General features: G+C 38.3%; 1 protein-coding gene across 3 annotated transcripts in view; it reads right to left on the minus strand.

The window, feature by feature from the left end:
- The window catches only part of LOC134533954 (cuticle protein 16.8), a 26,152-nt gene continuing 2,164 nt past the window's right edge, over positions 1-23,988 (minus strand). The window contains exons 2-4 of one of the 3 annotated variants that reach the window (XM_063371793.1): positions 22,147-22,209; positions 3,591-3,783; positions 1-2,022 (exon numbers count right to left, since the gene is read on the minus strand). In XM_063371793.1, the coding sequence (XP_063227863.1) occupies positions 1,799-2,022; positions 3,591-3,783; positions 22,147-22,209 (480 nt within the window). In that variant the 3' untranslated portion in view covers positions 1-1,798. Of the gene's footprint in view, positions 2,023-3,590; positions 3,784-18,412; positions 18,517-22,146; positions 22,210-23,988 lie in introns of those variants that run through there. The other 2 variants (XM_063371795.1, XM_063371794.1) reach the window with 2 other exon arrangements.

Raw genomic sequence — 23,988 nt, forward strand, 5'->3', positions numbered from 1 at the left:
AATACAACATAATAATATTTACACATCTGTTTATTTATTCGTGTTAGGTACTTTTTACAGGCAAAATTTGTCAACAGCTTATCCTTGTTGGAGATACATGTGAACAGCAATACCCTCGCTATAGTGTTAGAGTGTAGTGAAGGCCTGGTCTTTCACGCAATGTTGGTTATTTATTTTCCATGTCAACACTGTTAATTAAGGGGTTTTCCTGTAAGCTTAACTAGGTACGAAGCTGTCTTGCATTTATAGTTGGGGTCACAAACTTTCTCACCAGAAACATAAAATAAAATGCAAGAACGCTACCGGAATGAATCTACATGAAAAGCCGCTCAAATAATGGCAACGAAAACAAAATGACAGTGAGACAGAATCTTAAGGGAGGAGGAGATTCCATATTGGTTTCAACAGTTTTTTTTTTTTTTTTTTTTAGTTTGAATATTGAAAACTATCTTTCGTTAATGCAGAGATTGCACACTGTGAGATTTTCATATAACATTACATAGAGTCTATTTACTGCATTATTACAGATGAAGTCACTAAAAAAGTACTTAAAGGTCAATGATGACACTACAGGCAGGAGCACTCGCAATATTTCATTTATAATGAGGGGGTTAGAACTAATTTTCCCGCTGTTTACTATAAAATTCTTTACTTTTGTTGGTGGGAATGATTTTATTTTTAATTTCCATGTAGGGGGGTGGGTGGTAAAGATTACATATACTTTTGCAACTTATGTACCCTACTTGTTTTTTTCCCCTTTAAATATTGTTTTTATTTTATTTTTTTAATATATATATTTTTTTTAGAAACAATGCTCTTACTTTATCTTGTAGAGCTTCTTAAGATATTTTTTATTTATTTTCCAATTGTTTACAATTTTTGAAATGTTTACATTAGTCAAAATACCGCAAATATATTTAAAATTACTAGATGCACTCACACACAATGAATGCTGCATTTCCTGTTTAATTTAGTAAATTGTAGTCGAAGCGTAAAAAAAAAAACTATTTGTAGAGACCTGCAAAATTCGCGGATTCATTAGGTGATAGGCTAGAATTCAAACACATATACCTCTTAGATAATTTTGCTATTGGTTTACTGTTCATCTGGACGAATCTCAACCAGTTATAAACCCTCAACCAAAGAAGGATCGAATCACAGACAAACCAGCTGAGACGACTTACAAGTCGGCAGCCAATGAACTTGCGTTATTTGCCCGAGTGTGCAGGGGTATGTGCAGTCTATCCTGAAGGCCATCGAAACCGCGAATTTTGCAGGTCTCTACTCTATTTGTGCCAGTGACTATCCACCAACTGCTGTGCCTCGCTCGAAGGAACGCACGGGGAAACTGTTGGAAGCGAGATGGCGTCGTGGAGGGGCGTGGAGGGGCGTGGAGGGGAATGGAGGGGTATGGAGGGGCATGGAGGGGCATGGAGGGGGAATGGAGGGGCATGGAGGGTCGTGGAGGGTCGTGGAGGGGCATGGATGGGTAATAGAGGGGAATGGAGGGGAACGTAGGGGAATGGAGGGGCATGGTGGGGGAATGGAGGGGCATGGAAGGGGAATGGAGGGGCGTGGAGGGCATGGATAGGTAATAGAGGGGAATGGAGGGCAATGGAGGGGTGTGGAGGGGCATAGAGGGGTGTGGAGGGGCGTGGATGGGTAATAGAGGGGAATGGAGGGGTGTGGAGGGTCATGGAGGAGCGTGGTGGGAGGTGGAGGGCATGGAGGGGTGTGGAGGGTTATGGAGGGGCATGGAGGGGCGTGGAGGGAGGTGGATGATCGCGGCGGGGGTCGGCTAGATGGCCTGGCCAGCATCACGCGCCTGCGCCTCGCGCTCGGCGGCGATGCGCGCGTGCTCAGCGGCGATGCTCTGGAACAGCTGCTCGTGGCGCAGCTTGGCGCCCGCCACCACGGGCGTATCAGCCACGGGGTTGCTCAGCACCGGGTGGAAGCCCTGCTCGTCCGCCACGTAGTCCACCTGCCGCACCTGGAAGCGCGGGTCCACGTACGCGTACGAGCCTGCGGACCACAAACACCGACACCTCTTCTTAGCCAGGGGCGATGTGACGGCAAGTTCCCCTCGTAATCGACTACCCTGTTTGGCCTGACCCATTCAGGACGCGTCTGCTTCGACGCTGGGTGTGCTGGCAGCAGACATCAGCCTGAAATAAACCCCAGTTAACCACGAAACACGGACAGTGCTGCGAAGCTTTAAGACACAGCTGGTCTGCATGGTCCCAAGTTCGCCGCTAGCTCGTGCATCTTCGTGCAATGAGGTATAACCTTGGCCCAAATTAGCATAGTTTAAATCTATTTTTTAAGATAGAGGAGTTAGTCATGGCTTCAATCGCTGCCGTGGCTGGCCAATCCTCGAGCAGAGAACACCATGCATGCGACCCTCTTCCTGCATGGCTAATCCCAGCGTGACCAGGCGTACAGGCTTCGGCCTGAGATGCACCTAGGTCCCTCCATAACCAGGACCCCTCCTACAAACACACTTATTTATGATTAGGTTACAAGAAAGTTCATGATCGGAATTTAAAATTCTATATTTAATTTTGATGTCACTTACTTAACTTATTTAAACTTACGATTAAGTTACAATCACCTAGACGTGCGAAAACCTACTCTCCCATTAACTTTTTTTTTAAAAGTTGAATATTTTTTGGGTTTAAATATTTATTTATTTTTCAGTAAAAATAATCATTAATTTGTATTTAGCCATTTAAAATCATAAACATTCTGTGGATTTTTAATGCATAGGTAACATTATTTCTTTTTCGGAAAGAAATTAATCGATATCACATAGTAGCCAGTAAAATTGACTTTAAATATTAAAAGTTCCATTTTTATATTCCATTTAATTTTCCTCGTCCATAATACACAAATACGTTGAATGCGACTTTGCCAGCTAATAATGCAAAATTTATGCGCGCTATATATATTTTTTTTTATTTTTATTTTTTTTAAATTCGACTACTCAAAATTTTTGGAATGTTTAACCGTGTGGAACATAAATATGAAATAATGACCCGCGGACGGGACATACACTCTTACGAACATTCTTTCATTGCGAGTTTTTATTTATTTAACAGACATGACACAACCCGGGTAGAGTTTTACAACAGCAGTGTGGCGGGGGGGTGGGAAGGGGGGGGGGGTGGAACTGGCAAGATGCGTGAACAACACGGGGACGCACCACAACGCCGAAATACCACAATGCCGCGAAATGCCAAATTGACCACAACGCCGACAGCTAGAAAACTGCTGTGTACCATAACGCCGAAATACACTAACGCCGAAAAATGTCATTGTAGGACTGCCACAAAGGTTAGGTTAGGTTAGACTAGGTTAGGTTAGACTAGGTTAGGTTAGGCTAGGTTAGGTTAGGCTAGGCTAGAATAGGCTAGGTTAAGTTAGGTTAGGTTATATTACGCTAGGTTAGGTTAGGTAAGGTTAGGTTTGATTGTGGTATTTCTGCGTTGAGGTACATTTAAGAAACACACACAAATGCATTCAGTTGTTATTTCGGCGTTGTGGTAACGACCCCGTGAACACGAGGGCTACTCGCGCGTCGTGAAGCTCACCGTAGACGCGGCCGCTGCCGTCGCCCGCCTCGGAGTGCGTGCGGTCCACGTGACCCGGGTAGCGGCCCGCCACGTAGCTGAAGGAGTAGGGCACCGGCGGCGCCGGCGGCTCCTCCGTCGTCTGCAGCGCCGTCGCCGGCACCACCATGACGACCAGCGCCACCAGCTCCACCAGCACCATCTGCACCACCAGCTGCGGGCAGCGTCGTCACACTCACTCCCTTCACGACCCGCGCACCACGCCCGGAACAGTTTCCACATTGTTGAAGGGGATCCCGTGAGTGCCAGTGGCGGATCTAGGATTTTGGTTTGGGAGGGGCTTGACCCAGCTGAGGCTAGGCTTTATCAAGGCAAACACTAAAGCAATAGTGGACCCAGATGCTTTTGGAGGGGGCTTGAGCCCCTTAGCCACCCCCCCTCTCCCTTCTGGATCCGCTACTGCGTGAGTCCTATGCTTACCGTCTACGTAAATAAAAATTGTGAGCGTTGCGTTCATAATAATATTATATCTCAGAAAGTTCTTCACCGACTGCTTTGAAATTTTGAAACAACGTTGCATTCGAATACGCACGTATTTATTTATAACTAAGTCACACCTGTGACAGGTAAAAATATAGATAAAAATATTGATAGGTAATATTTTGGATATACTTAATATTTTCATATTAGAATTGCTATAGAAGTATATACATATATATGTATATATACGTATATTGAGGAGAGTTATAGAGTTGTGTGTGTATATATATATATATATATATATATATATATATATATAAAGGGAGAGAGATGCTTTGTTAATGTGTACCTACTTGAAAATAATTACAAAAAAATAATTAATTGAGGCATTGCAACGCATGCTGGGCATTAGCTAGTGTTAAATAAGTCAAGTTTATGTTTCTGTTACTTTACAGCCAATTAAGACAATATTCTTAAGTTTATACAACTAATGTAGTAAATTTTTTTGTATTGACTTAAGTATAAACTTAAAATAAAAATGAATAGAAGTAACTATGATTTTTTTCAAATATTAAATTTTCACACAAAACATCATTTCAATTATATGAATAACTGTATTATTATTTTACCTAAGTATGTAAATAAATGTAAAATAAAACAACCGAACAAGTTTAATATTGTTATATTTGATAGTTTTCCAGATAAAGGATCATTAGTTGCAAAAAAAGGTCCATTTGAGAAATTCAAGGTCAAAGTGTAAACCCCTGAAGTGAATTAGTATTTTTGTAAGAAATTAAATTATTTTTGTATGAAATTAAAATTTAAACACGAATTACTATGCTGCATGGATAAATAATACATTTTAATCAGAAAAAACTAAGCAATGCAATAAATGTTTCCGAAATAGTCAAAAAAATTTCTTTCTCTAAAGGTCCAAAAATGCAGGTGAAAACAATTTTTTTTGTAATTACAGATAATATTTTTATTAAAGAATTTACACTTAAACATACTCATCCACAATAAAATCGCATTACATAATATTGTGATAATACTAAACTGAACCCAAAATAATAACTTATAAACTAACGTCCAGACATTATAAACGTCTAAAGAATAAACAAACATGTGTAATGAACATAAGAAATAATAATAAATGTAATACAATGACAGAACAGAAAAGTAAATATGCACATAACACATATGCTACATCTAAATATGCACATTGCACGTACATCTAAATAAACACCTACTTATAATTATCCTACAGGAGTAAATATAACACAATTTTAATCAGAAAAAACTACCAAAGTTGATAAACTCCGACCGTTTGACCGATCGCCATAAATTCTAGCACATCAAAGTGTTTTTCATGGAGAAGGTTTTAATGCTATCCATTTTTTAATTTTTTTGTAACTCGCCGCTAGATGGCGCTGCAGCGCATTAAATTCTAAACCGTCCAAACGATCGCCATGAAAATTGGAATATTGGGATTTGTACTGTCCTTAATCCTCTATGACAACAAATTTGAGTAGGATTGCGATTAGTATTTGGTGAGTGAGTGAGTTTAAAATGGAATACCATTTCAAACCTTTTAGATTCCAGATTACATACAAACCATCCATTTTAAATATATACATAGAGGTAAATAAATAAACACTGGCAGGACAACGTCTACCAGTTTCTGCTAGTACTACCTAATATCGGTCAATGTCACGCAAGTGTTCGTAATTAAGATCACTTGCGTGGTATTTTACAGCTCGAAAATAACGGTTACCTGTTTATAAAATACAGTATGTTATCCAATAACAAAGCAACAGAGCTATCAGAATGAATATTACAGGAAAATAAATTAATCAACGTAATGACGACAAAACTACACAACGAACATGGGGTATGAGAACGAACGGTTAGGATGTTACAGTAAATTTAGGGACATTTCAACGAAAAATCCACCTCAAATAAACCACCTTACCCACTAAGACACACCGTCTCACTGACACAGACACGCCACCTCAGTGACACAGACACACCGCCTCATGACACAGACACACCATCTCACGGACACTGACATACCGCCTCACTGACACAGACACACCACCTCACTGACACAGACACACCGTCTCACAGACACAGACACATCATCTCACGGACACTGACATACCGCCTCATGACACAGACACATCATCTCACGGACACTGACATACCGCCTCACTGACACAGACACGCCACCTCAGTGACACAGACACGCCCCTGACCAGGCGGGCTTCATCAGAACCTCAACCGACGGCGTTTCTGGTCATCCTAAAACTTTGACGAGCGGCACTGGGTCCGGATCAGAGCATGCAGTTTCGTGTTCTCGGTACATCTCTCTCTGACAGACTCTCCGTGACGAGATGCTGACGTCACTGCGAGGGCAGACCGCGAAAGAGCACTCTCTCGGCCAACTGAGACACGACCTGAGAGAAAGTGATACTGATATGTTCACGCGCTCTCGCCTCGCCTCGAAACACATTTCACTAGTAGCAGCAGGACTCTTCCCTTGGATGCAGGACTTATGTTTAATGTCTGTTACTTCTTGGCTTCACGACATATTTACCATTCACAAATCTTAAACGGAAAATCTATATAGAAATAGTTTGTCCTAAGCCATCTCTGTGGCATCAAAATAATGTTTGACACCTAGCTACTCATTATTTCATATCTACGTTCAACATTACTTCACATGTAAACCTTTTTGAGAAATATTATTTTCAATAAATAATTAAAATATATTTTGATCATTAGCTGTCAAATTTCAAATATTTAGGTTATGGCTGACTATACAAAGGAAAACAAATTGAATTGCAAAATATAAATAATATTTAATTGCAAATTTTCAGTGTTACTGACTACTTAGTGATGTGATTATATTGTATACAAAATAATTAAACATACTTATTTATATTTTAATTACTTTGCCATCAAAAAAATATTTCATAAATTATTCAACGATAAATTTACATAATGGCATGAATCAACCAGTAATATTGACTTTTGACTTGGGCAGATAGAATGTTAAAAATTAGACACTGACAATAAATATGCAAAAAAAAAGTATGCGGCGAACTATTTTGGTATTTCATGATAATTATATCATTTACAAATTAAAATAACAGTAATGTTTTACGTAACTATTAATTATATAGCTAGTTGACGCCAAATACCCTGAAGTCAAACGTTTGGCAACACAAAAATGACAAAGGTGGCCAGATCTCTTTATAGCTAACAACCATAATTATTATTAGTACGGCGTTGACCAAAGAAAAAATTAGGCAACTCTAAGGTAAAACACGCAGCTTTAGTAACTTCAGTAGTGCTTTTATCAATTTGAGCACCGATTTTAATTTAAGCATTCACTGGAGAAAAAGTTTTAATAGTGATGTGAAACTACATAAATATTCTCTAAACGCAAACATAACTTACCACCTTTCAGTTAGCTTTTTTTCCTGCTGTTCTTTCGCTTTGCAGTTATAAGCGGAATAATTCAACACGATTTGGTAAAAACCGCAACTTCAAATAATAAGGTGAGTTCTACGATAGCGTGTGTGAATGGCTTCTCAGGTAATTAGCACAAAAATTAATTATTTAAATATCTCGTTAGAATTTCACTTTCAAAAAGATAATAAATGCAAGCTTGTGCACTTCACTAGAGGTTGTATTTATCTATAAGGGATAAAGGGATTTGATTTAACTTAATACTTGGTGGAGGTGGAAAGAGCGACACATTCGAGGTTTTCGTGACGAACTGCAAATATTTTTTGTATAAGGGATAGAAATATTAATTTAAAATTACATACTTGAGTAAATTTGTACATTTACATGAAAACAACTGTAAAACTACAAAATAGTATAGAGGTATTTGAGAAGCCCTCAATAGAAATGAATTTTATGTTTATTATTTTACTTCTTACCTCTATGACTTTGTCTTAGTCCTGTTATGAATTATATTTACCAGTATTGTATCTCTATGGTCAGGTCAATTTGGTTTTACTCTTTAAGTATTTTCATGTTTTATCTAAGTAATAATTTTATGAAATGTCTTTGCAAACATTTGTTAAACGGCGACGAATAGGAAATGAGCTTACACCTTTTAATATTGTTTTTGGGTCATTACTGAGGAAAGAGTATATGTGATTGGACGCTCGACTGCGCATATATTTTATTTAAAGAATTTAGTATTTCCAGTGTGATTTCGGAGAGTGTTCAATAGAGAAAGCTTTGACTGTTTGAAACAAATTGGAACTGGAGTTTCTGTTCTACTATCATGGGAGAAGGATTAGAGAGAAAGAGCTCCGTGATTTAGTCATAAATGAATGTAAGAATATCACGTAAAACATTGTTACGACGACTGAATAGCTAGAATCTACGTGAAATTGATGATTTTATAATAAATACCGGAACTACACAATGAAGAAGAGGTAGTTACCGATGTTCGAAGCTCTACTAAAGAATCTACGACGACGATAAGTTTTGACTAACAGCATAAATATAACTGGATCAACGACGAATTAAGAAGAAAAGAAGAAAAGGACTATCAATCTTCGAGATGGAAGGAGTTCGACAGCGGTAGACGGCATCGTAGACGGTGTACCGGAGGACATCATCCTTCTAGACGACTCCAGGTGACCGACGCCAGTCCTGCTGGAGTACCAGCAGCACGAGAGGAGGTGCATCGAGACGGAGACCCAACCAGCGACATCGGAGGAGAGTGAGATCTAACCAGCAACATCGGAGGAGAGACAGGGGTTCGGAGAGGTTTTCCACAGCCTCTTGGTATTGTAACGACGCGACGAGGTTTGTTTGCCCCATCCCCGAATTAACAAGAACAGCGAGAAGTTACCTGTCCTATTTTAATGGCAAGATATCTTAAACTATGATGTTTACGATCAAGACCTAATTTGAAACTCGCTAAAACAACTTAATACTACTTAACTACGTAAAGACTTGTAGCTTGTACATACTGGACCTGGTTAACTGACATTGATCAGTAATATGTACGATATCAAAGTAAAAATCTGTTAAAGTCATTAATTGTCTTGAATGTTTAAAGAATAGTCCCAGGTCCAGAAGTCTTGAGACAGTTTGATCTACCGAAAGAGACTGAGCTAGTAAAAACAAAGAAAAGACTAATTTGCCAGTTAAAATGTGTTTCAATAATATTTTAAAATATTGACTGATAACCAAACTATTATTCAGTGATACAATTACGTAAAACGTAATTAGTTCTGAAAGACATTTAAGTATAACGGATATTGAAATTTTGTTTAATGAAAAACCTATTTAAACATGAATAATTGTCTCAAAGGTATTTGTATGTTGCTTGCTAATCATTGACTCTGTCACTTTTCATGTTACAGTTGGATATGTTGCAAAAGAGTATTGTCACCCATACAACCATGATTTTGACCCTAGTAAAAAGTTAAATTTTCATTATATTTTATTTTTCCGATTGATAACCATACTTACATATCATGTGTATGTTAAACCAGATAGACAGAAATATTTAGCTTGGATTGTCTTGAAAGAATAATTAGTTTTTATTACACTGAGATCAGCAGTCATAGAGAAGTTAATGCTTTTAAACACACTACTTATATTTGTTGATTTTAAGGTCAGAATACTTACACCAAAGAGAAGGAGACATACTGCTAAGGAATTATATGACATTTTATTGTTTGGTATTCACACTGAGTCAAACTACACCAGTACATACAACTTGAGAATAATTTATTTTCAATATCAACATAACAAGACATATTTTAGTTAATATTCTGTAGAGGTTAGTAGTTGTGCTACATACACAATCACAGCACTAGTACTTTATAGAGTTTTCACGGCGCCCAACTAGACCACATTTTACATTATAGATATTGGCATTTTAGGAAATATACTCTATAGAGTAATTCTAAAAATACTTATAGAAATTTTGATCACCCAACGGTGGTACACCCTTTTGAAATTTTGGTCGCTCATCCTTGGAGCTGTCTGAAAAATAACAGAAGAAAAGGGAAAATTCTGAAAACACTTCAGAATTTTTGGCGCACAACGTGTAAGCCAACGTTAGGGACTATTTTATGATTTTTTTTTGAACAACTCAAGACACTTTGAAAAATACAGACAGTAATTTTGTTTTGTCAAGATGACAGACACAGGTAGGAAGTCATATTTTTTGAGAGGTAGCAATGACACTTCTGACTCTAGTCCTGAACGAGAACCTAGAGAAGTAGTACCAGAACAGCACATCGAGACTACTGGTATGGAGTCACAGCAGGAAATGGAGTTGGGTCATTCGCCGCCGACACCAACTGTTACCCTAGATGCACTGTTCCAGTTCATGAATAAGGAGAAATTAGAACGGGAGCGTAAAGAACAGGAGGAGAAACTAGAACGGGAACGGGAGAAACAAGAACGGGAGCGTAAAGAACAGGAGGAGAAACTAGAACGGGAACGGGAGAAACAAGAACGGGAGCGTATAGAACAGGAGGAGAAGTTAGAAAGGGAACAAAAGGAGCGAGAAAACGCCGAAAGACTAGACAATTTAGTGCAAGTCTTAAATAACACTTTAGGCAGGATTGCAGATGAAACAGCAGAAATCAGGCATGACTTAACTGAAACACAGCACGAGATGCAACAGAAGTTTTCCAGTGTACACACTCGTATTGAAGGTGTAGAAATATTCAGTAAACGCACTGACGATAAAGTAGTACACTTAAGCGAGCGTCTAACAGGAAGGTTAGATATGGTAGAGGCGAAAATAGGGGAAATAGAAAGAGAATCCAGACACATCGCAACATTCTCGCCCCAACTAACGACTCACCACACTAGCGAATGTAATACCGACAAGGAAGACACGCCGGTAAACAAATCGATAACGATAGAAGCCGAGCGAAATCCCGCGAATATTAGTACTGCAATTATGTCAGCAGATCCGGTACTTACACTACACCACCCTTCTAAGAAATGGTTGGATGACGTTCCAACATATTCAGGGAAAAGTAATGAAAACCCTCGAAGATTCTTAAATCAGTTTGGAGAATATTGCCACACATTTAAGTTAACAGACGCAGAAAAATTGAAATGCGTTAGCCACTGCTTGAAAAACACGGCATATTATTGGTGGGAGTTGGCGAAAGATTCGGTACACGCATACGAATCGTTTCAGAAAGCTTTCATATCCCAATTTTGGAATACTCGTATCCAAAGCAATTTGCGAATACAGTTGCATTCTGAAAAATTCGAAAATCGTAAATTTCAAAATTTAGAGGCGCATATCAGCGATATGTATGAGAGAACTCGTTATCTTGATTGCCGTATGGAAGACGAAGAGTTTATTGCCATGATAATTTCGCAATTACCACTCAATTATCAATTACAACTTAGTGGACGGCAATACAGTAATATTGTAGATTTCAAGGAACAACTGTTAACGTATGAACGACTCGTTAAGCTCGATAAAACGGTAACGCACAAAGAAACTAACGAGCGCAAGAACACGAACCAACAGACACCGTTATACAATAACTGGCGTAACCGAAATGAAGGGCAGAACAGCGGACACAAACAACCTCAAATTCACACACTGAACGTTGAAAACTGCGGAAGTAATTGGTATCACAATAGATATCGAGGTCAGCGATATGGTAACGGATTTTATAAACCACAGTACTATCGTCGTAGAAACGAGAAGCGACAAGACAGACGCGAAAATGAATCACAGTGGGAGAATAAACGTCAGGAGGGGACAGTTAATTTCAGAGAGAATTCAGGCGAAAATCGAACAACGAAAGAACGATCGGCAAATTACAATAATCATTCCGGAGGTCAGTACAGCATAAATGCACAAACGTTTGTACCGTCTGCAAAAGGGAACAGCTTTAGCACCACCATTCACGACGCGCGACAAGGAGAAAGAAATTCATATTCTATAGCGCCAAGTCACGAGCAAAGCAACACGGAATGGCCGCGCATGCAATCTAGCAGAAGCTCAGATACAAACCAAGGAGGTAATAACACATTTTTGATTTCACCGAATGCAAATAATGGATTTGCTAATTTGTCACAAGAACAAATTAGAGGATTTAAGGACAGTGCGGTAAACTAATTAGGGATGGCGAAAACCAGCTCCGCACGTCAGTCCCTAATTGTAAGTTAGACGGGGCTAGTATAAAATTGGATCCCGACGCAAATGACAAGAATAATTGTCGAAGCATACACACCATTATGTTCAAAGAAAACGAGCGTGAATTTTTACTCAGCGAGCCCACAGAAACCGAAGTTCAAGCGAAACAAGCACTATGCCCGGAGATATCGTTAACTTTAAACGGAGTTAAAGTGCCTGTACTATTAGACAGCGGCGCAGAGATATCCTGCATCAGCGAAGACTGCGTAGCCATGATAGAGAGCACCGGAATATCATTACCGAGAATGCCAGTACCGAGTTTAAAGATTCTAGGGGTTACATCAAGGGCTAGTCCCATCATTAATCGTCAGACCTTATTGGAAGTAGAAGGTTTAGGTAGCACCAAGTACATTAATGTATTAATCGTAAAAGGATTGGCTAAACCAGTAATTTTCGGTGTAGACTTTCTAACTAGCCATAAAATAATTTTGAATTTTGCAGGTTGGATGGTAACTGCTATGGATGACACAGAAAATACGAAAACTACTGAAAATTGGGAAGTTTCGGAAAAATGCATTGCAATCATTCATAAGGAAACTTCGTGTATTAATAGTGACATAAATTTGATGGCGACCGGAGCTGATTTAATAGAAGCTGTAAAGGGAATTACCATGGTAAATGAAACCGGTAGAAATAATCTTCTTCATGTCTTAAGAAATTTTCAAAATATATTTTCCGAAAAACCTGGGTTAAACAAATTATATACAGCTAGTATTCAGGTCATACCCGGTGAACCATTCCATAAAAAGTTGTATCCCATAGTCAATGCCACCAGCAAGATAGTATTCCAGAAAGTTAAACAGTTTATCGCGGAAGTGGGTCGACCGGAGAAAATTATTTCAGATCATGCCACACAATTCATGAGTCAAGTTTGGCAAGAAGGACTCAGAAAACTGCAAATCGTACCCACCACGTCTTCGGTGAGACACCCGCAGAGTAATCCTGTGGAGAGACAAATGCGCACACTTGGTAATATGTTGCGGACATTCTGCCACGATACACAGCAGAACTGGATGAGTAAATTAACGTTCATTGAATGCATTTTGAATAATACTGTACACAGTTCTACCAGTGTTACTCCATATGAAGCGTTAACAGGAAAAAGATCATTGATAATACCGTCATCGTTACTACCGAGACATCACGATGAAGCTCTGGCCGCAGAAGATAAAGAATTAGTCGAGATACAGAAGGAAACTGAAGAGTTGGTCGCAGCCAAGTTGACATCCACGGCGGATCTTCGGAGAAAATACCAGAAAGATTCCAGCAAGATGAGTTTTAATTGTGGAGATTTAGTACTCAAGAGAACGAATCCAGTAAGCCAATTTTGGAAGTACGTGACTAAGAAGCTATTTCTACTCTTCGATGGACCATATATGATCACGAAGATTATTAGAAGTAACTGTTACGAACTGTCTGACATTAAAACGAAACAAGTAATAGGACACTATAATATAACGCAGTTGAGGAAATATTACACTCCTGTAGAATAGTATACACTGTTACACATATGTCCGTTTGAAGACATATATCGGTGACAATACTCTATGTTTGCAAGTAAGTATGTAAATAAGGTCAATAATATGAAATGTAAATTATCTGCAAATAATTAGAATATAGATGAGATGTTTGTATGATGAGAAATGGTCCTAAGACCTATATCAGAGTATAGTTCGTTAGTCACATTTCTGAAGGGGACTATTCTATAGAGGTATTTGAGAAGCCCTCAATAGAAATGAATTTTATGTTTATTATTTTACTTCTTACCTCTATGACTTTGTCTTAGTCCTGTTATGAATTATATTTACCAGTATTGTATCTCTATGGTCAGGTCAATTTGGTTTTACTCTTTAAGTATTTTCATGTTTTATCTAAGTAATAATTTTATGAAATGTCTTTGCAAACATTTGTTAAACGGCGACGAATAGGAAATGAGCTTACACCTTTTAATATTGTTTTTGGGTCATTACTGAGGAAAGAGTATATGTGATTGGACGCTCGACTGCGCATATATTTTATTTAAAGAATTTAGTATTTCCAGTGTGATTTCGGAGAGTGTTCAATAGAGAAAGCTTTGACTGTTTGAAACAAATTGGAACTGGAGTTTCTGTTCTACTATCATGGGAGAAGGATTAGAGAGAAAGAGCTCCGTGATTTAGTCATAAATGAATGTAAGAATATCACGTAAAACATTGTTACGACGACTGAATAGCTAGAATCTACGTGAAATTGATGATTTTATAATAAATACCGGAACTACACAATGAAGAAGAGGTAGTTACCGATGTTCGAAGCTCTACTAAAGAATCTACGACGACGATAAGTTTTGACTAACAGCATAAATATAACTGGATCAACGACGAATTAAGAAGAAAAGAAGAAAAGGACTATCAATCTTCGAGATGGAAGGAGTTCGACAGCGGTAGACGGCATCGTAGACGGTGTACCGGAGGACATCATCCTTCTAGACGACTCCAGGTGACCGACGCCAGTCCTGCTGGAGTACCAGCAGCACGAGAGGAGGTGCATCGAGACGGAGACCCAACCAGCGACATCGGAGGAGAGTGAGATCTAACCAGCAACATCGGAGGAGAGACAGGGGTTCGGAGAGGTTTTCCACAGCCTCTTGGTATTGTAACGACGCGACGAGGTTTGTTTGCCCCATCCCCGAATTAACAAGAACAGCGAGAAGTTACCTGTCCTATTTTAATGGCAAGATATCTTAAACTATGATGTTTACGATCAAGACCTAATTTGAAACTCGCTAAAACAACTTAATACTACTTAACTACGTAAAGACTTGTAGCTTGTACATACTGGACCTGGTTAACTGACATTGATCAGTAATATGTACGATATCAAAGTAAAAATCTGTTAAAGTCATTAATTGTCTTGAATGTTTAAAGAATAGTCCCAGGTCCAGAAGTCTTGAGACAGTTTGATCTACCGAAAGAGACTGAGCTAGTAAAAACAAAGAAAAGACTAATTTGCCAGTTAAAATGTGTTTCAATAATATTTTAAAATATTGACTGATAACCAAACTATTATTCAGTGATACAATTACGTAAAACGTAATTAGTTCTGAAAGACATTTAAGTATAACGGATATTGAAATTTTGTTTAATGAAAAACCTATTTAAACATGAATAATTGTCTCAAAGGTATTTGTATGTTGCTTGCTAATCATTGACTCTGTCACTTTTCATGTTACAGTTGGATATGTTGCAAAAGAGTATTGTCACCCATACAACCATGATTTTGACCCTAGTAAAAAGTTAAATTTTCATTATATTTTATTTTTCCGATTGATAACCATACTTACATATCATGTGTATGTTAAACCAGATAGACAGAAATATTTAGCTTGGATTGTCTTGAAAGAATAATTAGTTTTTATTACACTGAGATCAGCAGTCATAGAGAAGTTAATGCTTTTAAACACACTACTTATATTTGTTGATTTTAAGGTCAGAATACTTACACCAAAGAGAAGGAGACATACTGCTAAGGAATTATATGACATTTTATTGTTTGGTATTCACACTGAGTCAAACTACACCAGTACATACAACTTGAGAATAATTTATTTTCAATATCAACATAACAAGACATATTTTAGTTAATATTCTGTAGAGGTTAGTAGTTGTGCTACATACACAATCACAGCACTAGTACTTTATAGAGTTTTCACGGCGCCCAACTAGACCACATTTTACATTATAGATATTGGCATTTTAGGAAATATACTCTATAGAGTAATTCTAAAAATACTTATAGAAATTTTGATCACCCAACGGTGGTACACCCTTTTGAAATTTTGGTCGCTCATCCTTGGAGCTGTCTGAAAAATAACAGAAGAAAAGGGAAAATTCTGAAAACACTTCAATAGTGTTCACAGTAATACTGGGTTCGGATTCTTACCCGGGAATTCATGATTTGTGTTGCCCAGTACCTCCAACTGTTAAAGTTATTTGTAAACAGTTTCCTGAATAGCTTTACAGTATTAACTGCGCACATAATACGCATGATAAAACAAAATAAAGTCAAATTGTTGAATAATTGATTATCTTTTCCATGGTTTAAATATATTTTTTTTAAATGAAGCATAAATTAAAATATAAAATTTTGCAACAATTTTCATAATAAATATTCAGTGTTATCTCGAAAAACGTATTTAATATAATATTCACAAATAACCGTAGCCATGTGTTGTACAAAGTTACAAATCTTTCTTATAGTGTTATAAACTATTTATTGGCAACTGGTTTACAAAGGAATCCATTGTAAAAGCACCAAAAAAAAAAAAATCTGTGCAGGGTGTTGGTTTTGCATTTCTGAAAGGAAATTTTTGAAAAGTTGAACTATGCCTGAATCGGCCAAGAATTAGATATGTGACATTTTACCCACTTTTCCTACGTCAGAACGTTTAAAATTGTGCTTAAACCACAGTTACGTAATTGTTTCTGTCGCGATGATGTGAGTTGCGGTTCCGAGATTTTTCTAATAGCGTCGCTGTTTCCAAGGACACTCTTGGCGTCGTCGTAACGTAATCTATTCGGAGAATGACAATGTACTAAACAGTTAGTTCGTGGGCTTGCGGGTAATTTAGACAGGTTACGGGGAAGCAATTAATTAAAAAGTAGCGTGTGATTTTATTAGCCCAATCAACGTGAAATTCTTCTTTCTCTTCAAACGAACTAACGGCATGGCAACCTCTCCCCTCCAGTGTCGTCCATCTGGGTGATGGCCTGGGGCCCATTTGAATGGACATAATACGGCCACTAAAAATAGGTGCGTTAGAGAAATGCTGACATCAAATATTAAAAAAAAAAAAAAAACATAGAAATTTCTTTAAAATAACAACTTAAATAAAAAAGTAATTTTAGATACAGTCTTGGTTGAGAATTTATAGAACTCTGAATTAACGGAGTGGCGTATTGACTATAATTGTAACCGAGGCCATATAACTACTGTAAACGTTGTCTGGAGTATCGCATAATTTGCAAGACGGATAGGAATAGCAACGATATATCATTTGTCGGAAATATTATTTCAGGTTCAGCATAACATTAATTTGGTATCGATATTTCAGGGCCGACAATTTTTTGATATCTATATTTTGTTCCAAAAATATTGAATTTTAATAAAATAATATTTTTAAAGAAAAATATATATACAATTTATCTGTATGTAAATTTGACAGGAAAAAAAAGGCAAACCAAAAGCTTCGAAAAGAACACATTATTATTCAAAAGGAGGGGGGAAACGGGAAATATTGGCGTTCACAGTACGGAATTTCATAGGTTGGCAAGTTGAAGCATTGCAATGCAGTGACAGATCGACTGTTGGGCAAGGGCAGTGGCCGGTGACGTGGACGCAGATACGTGGACGTTGCGTAAGTCTAGTAACTTGTTTTATATTCTAATTAAGTCTTTTCAGTGCTGTAATGTGACATAAACTTCAATAATAATTTTATAATAAGTAATGCATGCGTAAAAGTTTCTATATTTTATATTTCGAAAATATAGATTATTTCAGGCCGATATTTTGGCCGATATTTTTTTGGTATCGATATAATTCAAGTGATGATATAACTGTATCAAAGATCAATACATCTATGTGTTTAAGGACGGAACTAAAAATAGTTGACACCCAGGGCAAGAACTCATCTCACCCCTCCTCCCTTTTTTTTTTTTTTTTTTTTTTTTCACCTTTCAAACCAACCAAACCAAAACATTTCCCTTCAACACCTCATTTCGCCACCACATTTTAATTCCACTACTCAAAAAAATATTTTTTATTCAACTTACAATTAGATTGTAAATAAACAGATTTTTTTTTGCTGTCATTCCATTTTAAATACAGCGCACGTTAGATAGTAAGCGAAAAATACGTTGTTTTTTTTATTTCAATAAAAATAATTCCGTTCGTCTGCCCTCCGACTTTTTTATTTCTGTGTTCTAACACAGCGATATTCAAGTGAATATCCATAGTGAGAATTACTCTGCCAGTTCGGCCCCTTCCCTTCTCTACAACGTAGCGCCGAGGGCACAAGCCCTCTAGTCACGTCCCTGGATGTGTCGCCGCTGACGAACCGCGGACCTGAGAACCGGGGCTGACGCAGACCCTCGCCGGAGCGACTCACCTTCATGACGAACACAGCGAGGACCGTGTGGTGTGCCTGGCTGGACGGTCGCCTGACTGACTGACTGTGCCGGGCGGGCGGGAACCTGTTCCTCGATCACAGGAGAGAGAGCTGGCTCGTCTTGCGTCGTCGTCGTCGTCCTGCCCCCTACTCCCCCCCACCCCCCCTGCTGGGCCGCCTGCGGCGTTACTCACGCCTGCCCTATTGCGCAGCGATCCCGCCAAAATTACCCCCCCCCCCCCTCTTACCTACCTTTCTCACCACATCCTCGGCATTGGAGTGCTCTCTCTCACCTCGGGGACAAGCTCCCAAGTGCTTAAGGCTGGTTCACGTTGGGAGACGGAATACGCAAGACGTAAACGTGAATTTACAGGGGCGCAACAACAGGGGGGGGGGAAGGGTATTTGCCCCCCCCCCCCTTCTGAAACCTTGAAGTGGGGGCAAACGGGGGCAAAGAAAGTGCTGTGTAATCAATTTTTAGATGATAAAACTGCTTAAATAGCACCATTTTCCACCTTGAAATACAAATTTTTCCGGGGAGGGCCCCCGGACCCCCCGCTTCAATAGGGGGGATCGATGATTCTTTATAAAAAGGTATATTGCCCCTCTTTGGAAATTTTGTTGTTGCGCTCCTGCGTGAATATATATATATATATATATATATATATATATATATATATATATATAACGTACCATCTTAGCTCTCGGTATACGGCATTTGGTCAGCAGTAATTTTAGTGAACGGAACGGACGTCGCATGGAACGGAAATGTGTAACAGCGGTGCCGCCGCCATCTGTGGCGGATGGCGCGAACCAAAGTTCACAAAGCCAAAGGAAAACTTTATAGTGTTAATTATTTAGTGAATTTTAACAAGATGGGCAGTATTTTTTTAAAATAAATTTCTTGTCGAAAATCATGACCAAAGCCGGGGTTTGGTATTTTTACAAGTCTTTTTTTTTTCCGCTTTTATAGGAGCCGTTTCATTATATAGTTCAGCCTCTGTTCTTGTCGTACAGCCATAAATTTCCCTCAGTTAGCGGAAAATAACTAAAATGGTGTATGAATGGTAGATGTTTATATTGACACAAATATATATTGATTGAAAATGCAATTTTATGAATAACATATTTTTTTTGGTAATATTTTGGTGGTGGTATGGGAGGAGGCAGGTGATGCAGCCTTCTGTAGACCTCCCCTCCTCCCCCAATCAACCATCTCCTTTCTGACTATGCTCATGTTGTAAGTGTTCGTATTATGTGTGCATGTGTGGGGAATGACAAGGTTTTATTTCACGTCAAGTATCCGGAGCTTTATCGTGATAGGAAGTAAGCAGAGAGTATGATTATGAAGAAGTTTATCCTACTAATACAGAAATGTAAAGTTTGTGGGTTTCGATGATTGTTTCTTATACAGCATTTATACAACTGAACCGATTTCGATAAAATCTGGAGCAGAGTAGCCCGTAAACTGAATTAACTCATAAGATGTATTTATATACTTACGAAATTCCATCCCTCATGAGTGAAAAGTGATAATTTTATAGTTTAATAAGCAGAACCATAACTCCGAAGCAAATCGAGCGAAAGGAAAGATGAGTATGGAAAATAAACATACAAAACTAGCTGCCCGACCCGGCTTCGCACGGCTATACTAATGGAAAAAAAAAAAATTAAGCCACATCTCCCATTTACAGTAATGGTAAATAAAAAAATCAGTGAAAATTTATTACAATGCTGTATAATGTACCGGAGAGAAAATGAATAGCACCGATGGTTTCCCGACTCGTGCACGCAACGTACAACTGATGTACCCGTACTTCGCTACGGCAGTCTACAGGCAGATCACACTTGCGCCGCTCATTATACATGCCCCTCCTTGTGGGTACGCCACTGCCGCGCGATGCCCGTTGCCATGGAGACTCAGAAGACATGAAGAATGCAAAATCCTGTTCTCATGTAGACAAAGTACCCACTGTTGCCTGGTTTTAACCACCCATGGGATCTAATTTTCGGAAAATGTCATCCTGCGTAATAAAAGGAACATTACTGTGAAGTTTCAAGTCTGTAAAATATATATAATTGAAAAAAGGGCAATTTTTGATATTTAAAGTACCCGCAATATTTCAACGGTGATGAGGACTGCACTAACAATGAAATAGTCGTTGCCATAGAGACGAATGAAGCATCAACAAAGCAACAGCCGTTGCCATGGTGATTTCCTACCAAAAACTGGAAATGTTGATATATTACGCCCCCGAAACTCCCCTTGGGATCGGATTTCCGCAGAATCCGTTCTTAGTGAGCGTCTACATCACAGAATGAGTAACTATGCTAAATTTAAAGTCAATAGGGTGTGTTGTTTTAGAGATCTCGTGATGAGTGAGTCGGTGAGTGGTATCACGCACCGGCGCCATCTACTTAAAATGTTGGTTTGTCCTGAATTTTTCCTGAATTTTCTTTGCTATAAACCTCACGGAGCCCGAGACCTTTCCAACGACTGCAAAACCGTGGAAATCGGTTCGTGCGTTCTGGAGTTATAGCGTCAGGAAGGAAAACCCGACTTATTTTTATATAGTAGATATACCAAATTCATTTTACAATTTTCCTTAATAACACAATCAACAGATAAAATAAGAATAACTATGGTTTTATAATTTAAAAAATTACACATCTGAAGCTTTTGCGTATCAATAATACATGCTTAAATAAAAATTAACACCATTTTACAATTTACCGAAATTACATCCTTGAGAAGCGAACATGAGGTAGGTTTGGTTTTTTCAAATATTATTTCCTTCCGTCGAATCTACCAAAGTGGAAATTTAAATGCATTAGCAGTGATACCTATTGTGATTTTTAGAGATAGTTTTAAAATATTGTCATTTCCCCTGTCACTTCATGGCTATGCGACTGCGATAGTGCATCTGAACGATTTGCGACGATAATGAACTATAACCCATCAGTGACCGGTTGACCGGTATCATTGATATTATTATTTAATTTTATTTATTAATATTCTTGAAAACATGTTTCGTAAAATTTAGTCAAAATAAGAGAAAATTCATTTAGCATTTTAATATTCCGGCATATGTATTGATAATAAGCTGAGTTGATGGAACACAGTTACATTTCTCAAGTCAGGTGACTCAATTTTTGTGTGGATGAATAACATTTGCGAGCTTATTCTTAGTTGTTAAGGCCTAGCTACAATCGCAACAGCGCGCGCACAGCACAGACGCACGCAAGTTGAATGTAAACAAACAGATGGCGGCTACTGCAATGGAAAACAGCACAAGCACAGCAAAACAGCACGTGCATGGCGCACAGAAAGTTGTGCGCCGATATCTATTTGCGGCCAATCATCAAACACTACGTCAACAGGGTAGAAATACTAATGGATGTTTTTATATTGTCATTCCAAAGATAAACTAATTCGAATATGTATTTATTTGCGATAAAATTATTGATAGTTTATTATCACTAAACATTAAAAACAAAATGGTGAACTTAAATGCTTGGATTTAGGTAGATAATTGCTGAAAAAAAAAGAAAGAACAATTGAGACGGAAAATTTTTACAGAAGTAAATGAAGGAAAAATTATGTTGGAATGATTCGAACTGCTGTGTTGTGTGTGAATGTAGCTTAGACTGCTGAGCTGTGAGTGAGCAACGCTATGCTGTTTACAGGCTGTTCACGTGCTGACGCGAATGTAGCGAAGGCGCCATGAACTAACCTTAACACGCGGGAACTCCCTCCGCTCGTGACACGGAACCGGCTGAAAGGTTAAGGACGCCACCTGCCGGGGGAAGAAGCTGTCCTGGGTTGTCGGCGAAGGTCGACTTAGAACATCTTCCAACATTTCCAAGTTCGAAAGAAGAATGTTGCAATATGGTGAATGTAAAACTCTTTTGGTGGATTCACAATTGCAACATGGAACATGGTCCATGCACAACATATTTAACAACCATATTTTTGTTTTCGAACCTACAGAGAGAGAGTTCTACATGCGAATTTTGTCGCTGTAGCAACATTATTTTGATAAAATAACTGGGGGTTTTCACCTTTATATTCCACATATTTTTTCAATAAAATATTTTTTTTAAAAGCCAAAATTTATGGTGGCTGTAGAACTTCATTCAGGTAAACATTATCAAGATGCTCAGAGCTCGATTTTCATATTTACTCTTATTATTTACAGTAAAAATGTTTCCAGCCCCAACTTTAAAGACGTATACCAGCTTGGAAAGCACTTTAGACCATAAATCGTATTGAGGTTTTCAACATTATTTTGTTGTTATTAACCTGCAGCTGAAGTTTGTCGGTCGAATTCAGACTCACTATGTGGTCGAGGGACTATGAAACGCAAAAATAGGTACAAAACTCTCGGAATTCGCACCATTGTAACGATTGCGATTGATAAGAGCATATTTTTTTAGAAATCTACCTAATAAGCATTTTTTTCCCTAATCAATCACTTTATATAACCACCCTGGCTCTGCAGTGATTTCTATAGCCTAGACTAATATTAGTTCTTACTTCATCTGGACTAAAATACTGGACGATTTTATTCTGAAAAGTGAAAATGTTCATGTAAAATAATTAAAAAATATTGGTCCCAAAACAGATTTCTTAATAGACACACAATAATCCAGCTGTATACTAAATGGGCAAAAAAAAAAAAAAAAAAAAAAAAAGCCCCATTGGTGGTACCTACTTCTGTATTCACAAAATGATAAAACTCAATTAAAACACAGAAAAGTAAGGTATGGATAGATGGTTCACATTATCAGAGGCTGTTGTAATGATAACAACAGTATTGTGTTTAATATATTGGACGCATATTGAACATAAACCTTTAAAACAGTATTTAATAAGAGGCCCGCTTTATAAAAGGAATGTTTGTGAAACCCTAACATACAACTGACACTGAAGCAAATGAAAGCCGATGGCTATTAAGTCCTATCGACCACATGGGTCGAACGAATAAGGGAGCCCCGAATGTATGTGGGCCTTAACAAACTGTAAGGGCACAATTTCCGCCTAACCTGCGGCCCTGTGCGAAACCAAGAAATTATTGCGACATAGTGATTAATAGTGAAGTTCGGGTGGCAACCAGTGACCAGGCAAACCAATTACATAACGAAAAAACTCCCACATGGAGCAAAACGACATTGATTCAAACGACATTAATTCGGGCTAGCCACTGGGCCTGTAAAAAAGAAATGTTTTAACTAATACATTCTATTGTTGAGTCGATCAGCGAATATAAAGGATGATCGGCTCCGCGGTGCGATACACATCTACCCCCCCCCCCCCCCCCCCCCAGACACTAGATGACGAACTAAATGGTGTCATCCACCAATAGGGGTCTCTTCCCACAAAAAGACGCGCGAAACTGCGGTGTAGTCGAGGCCAAGACTTTGAGCGAATTTGCATCATATCAATAATTTGTAATAATTATATATTAACTGTTAAAGAGGAAATTTTGTCTAGTAATACAGTAAATAATTAATAAAACATATCTCATAGCAGAAAGACCCCTCGATCATTTTCAAAGATTATCCACCTATAATTT

Source organism: Bacillus rossius, chromosome 7, assembly GCF_032445375.1.
Source record: "Bacillus rossius redtenbacheri isolate Brsri chromosome 7, Brsri_v3, whole genome shotgun sequence".
Lineage (NCBI taxonomy): Eukaryota > Metazoa > Arthropoda > Insecta > Phasmatodea > Bacillidae > Bacillus > Bacillus rossius.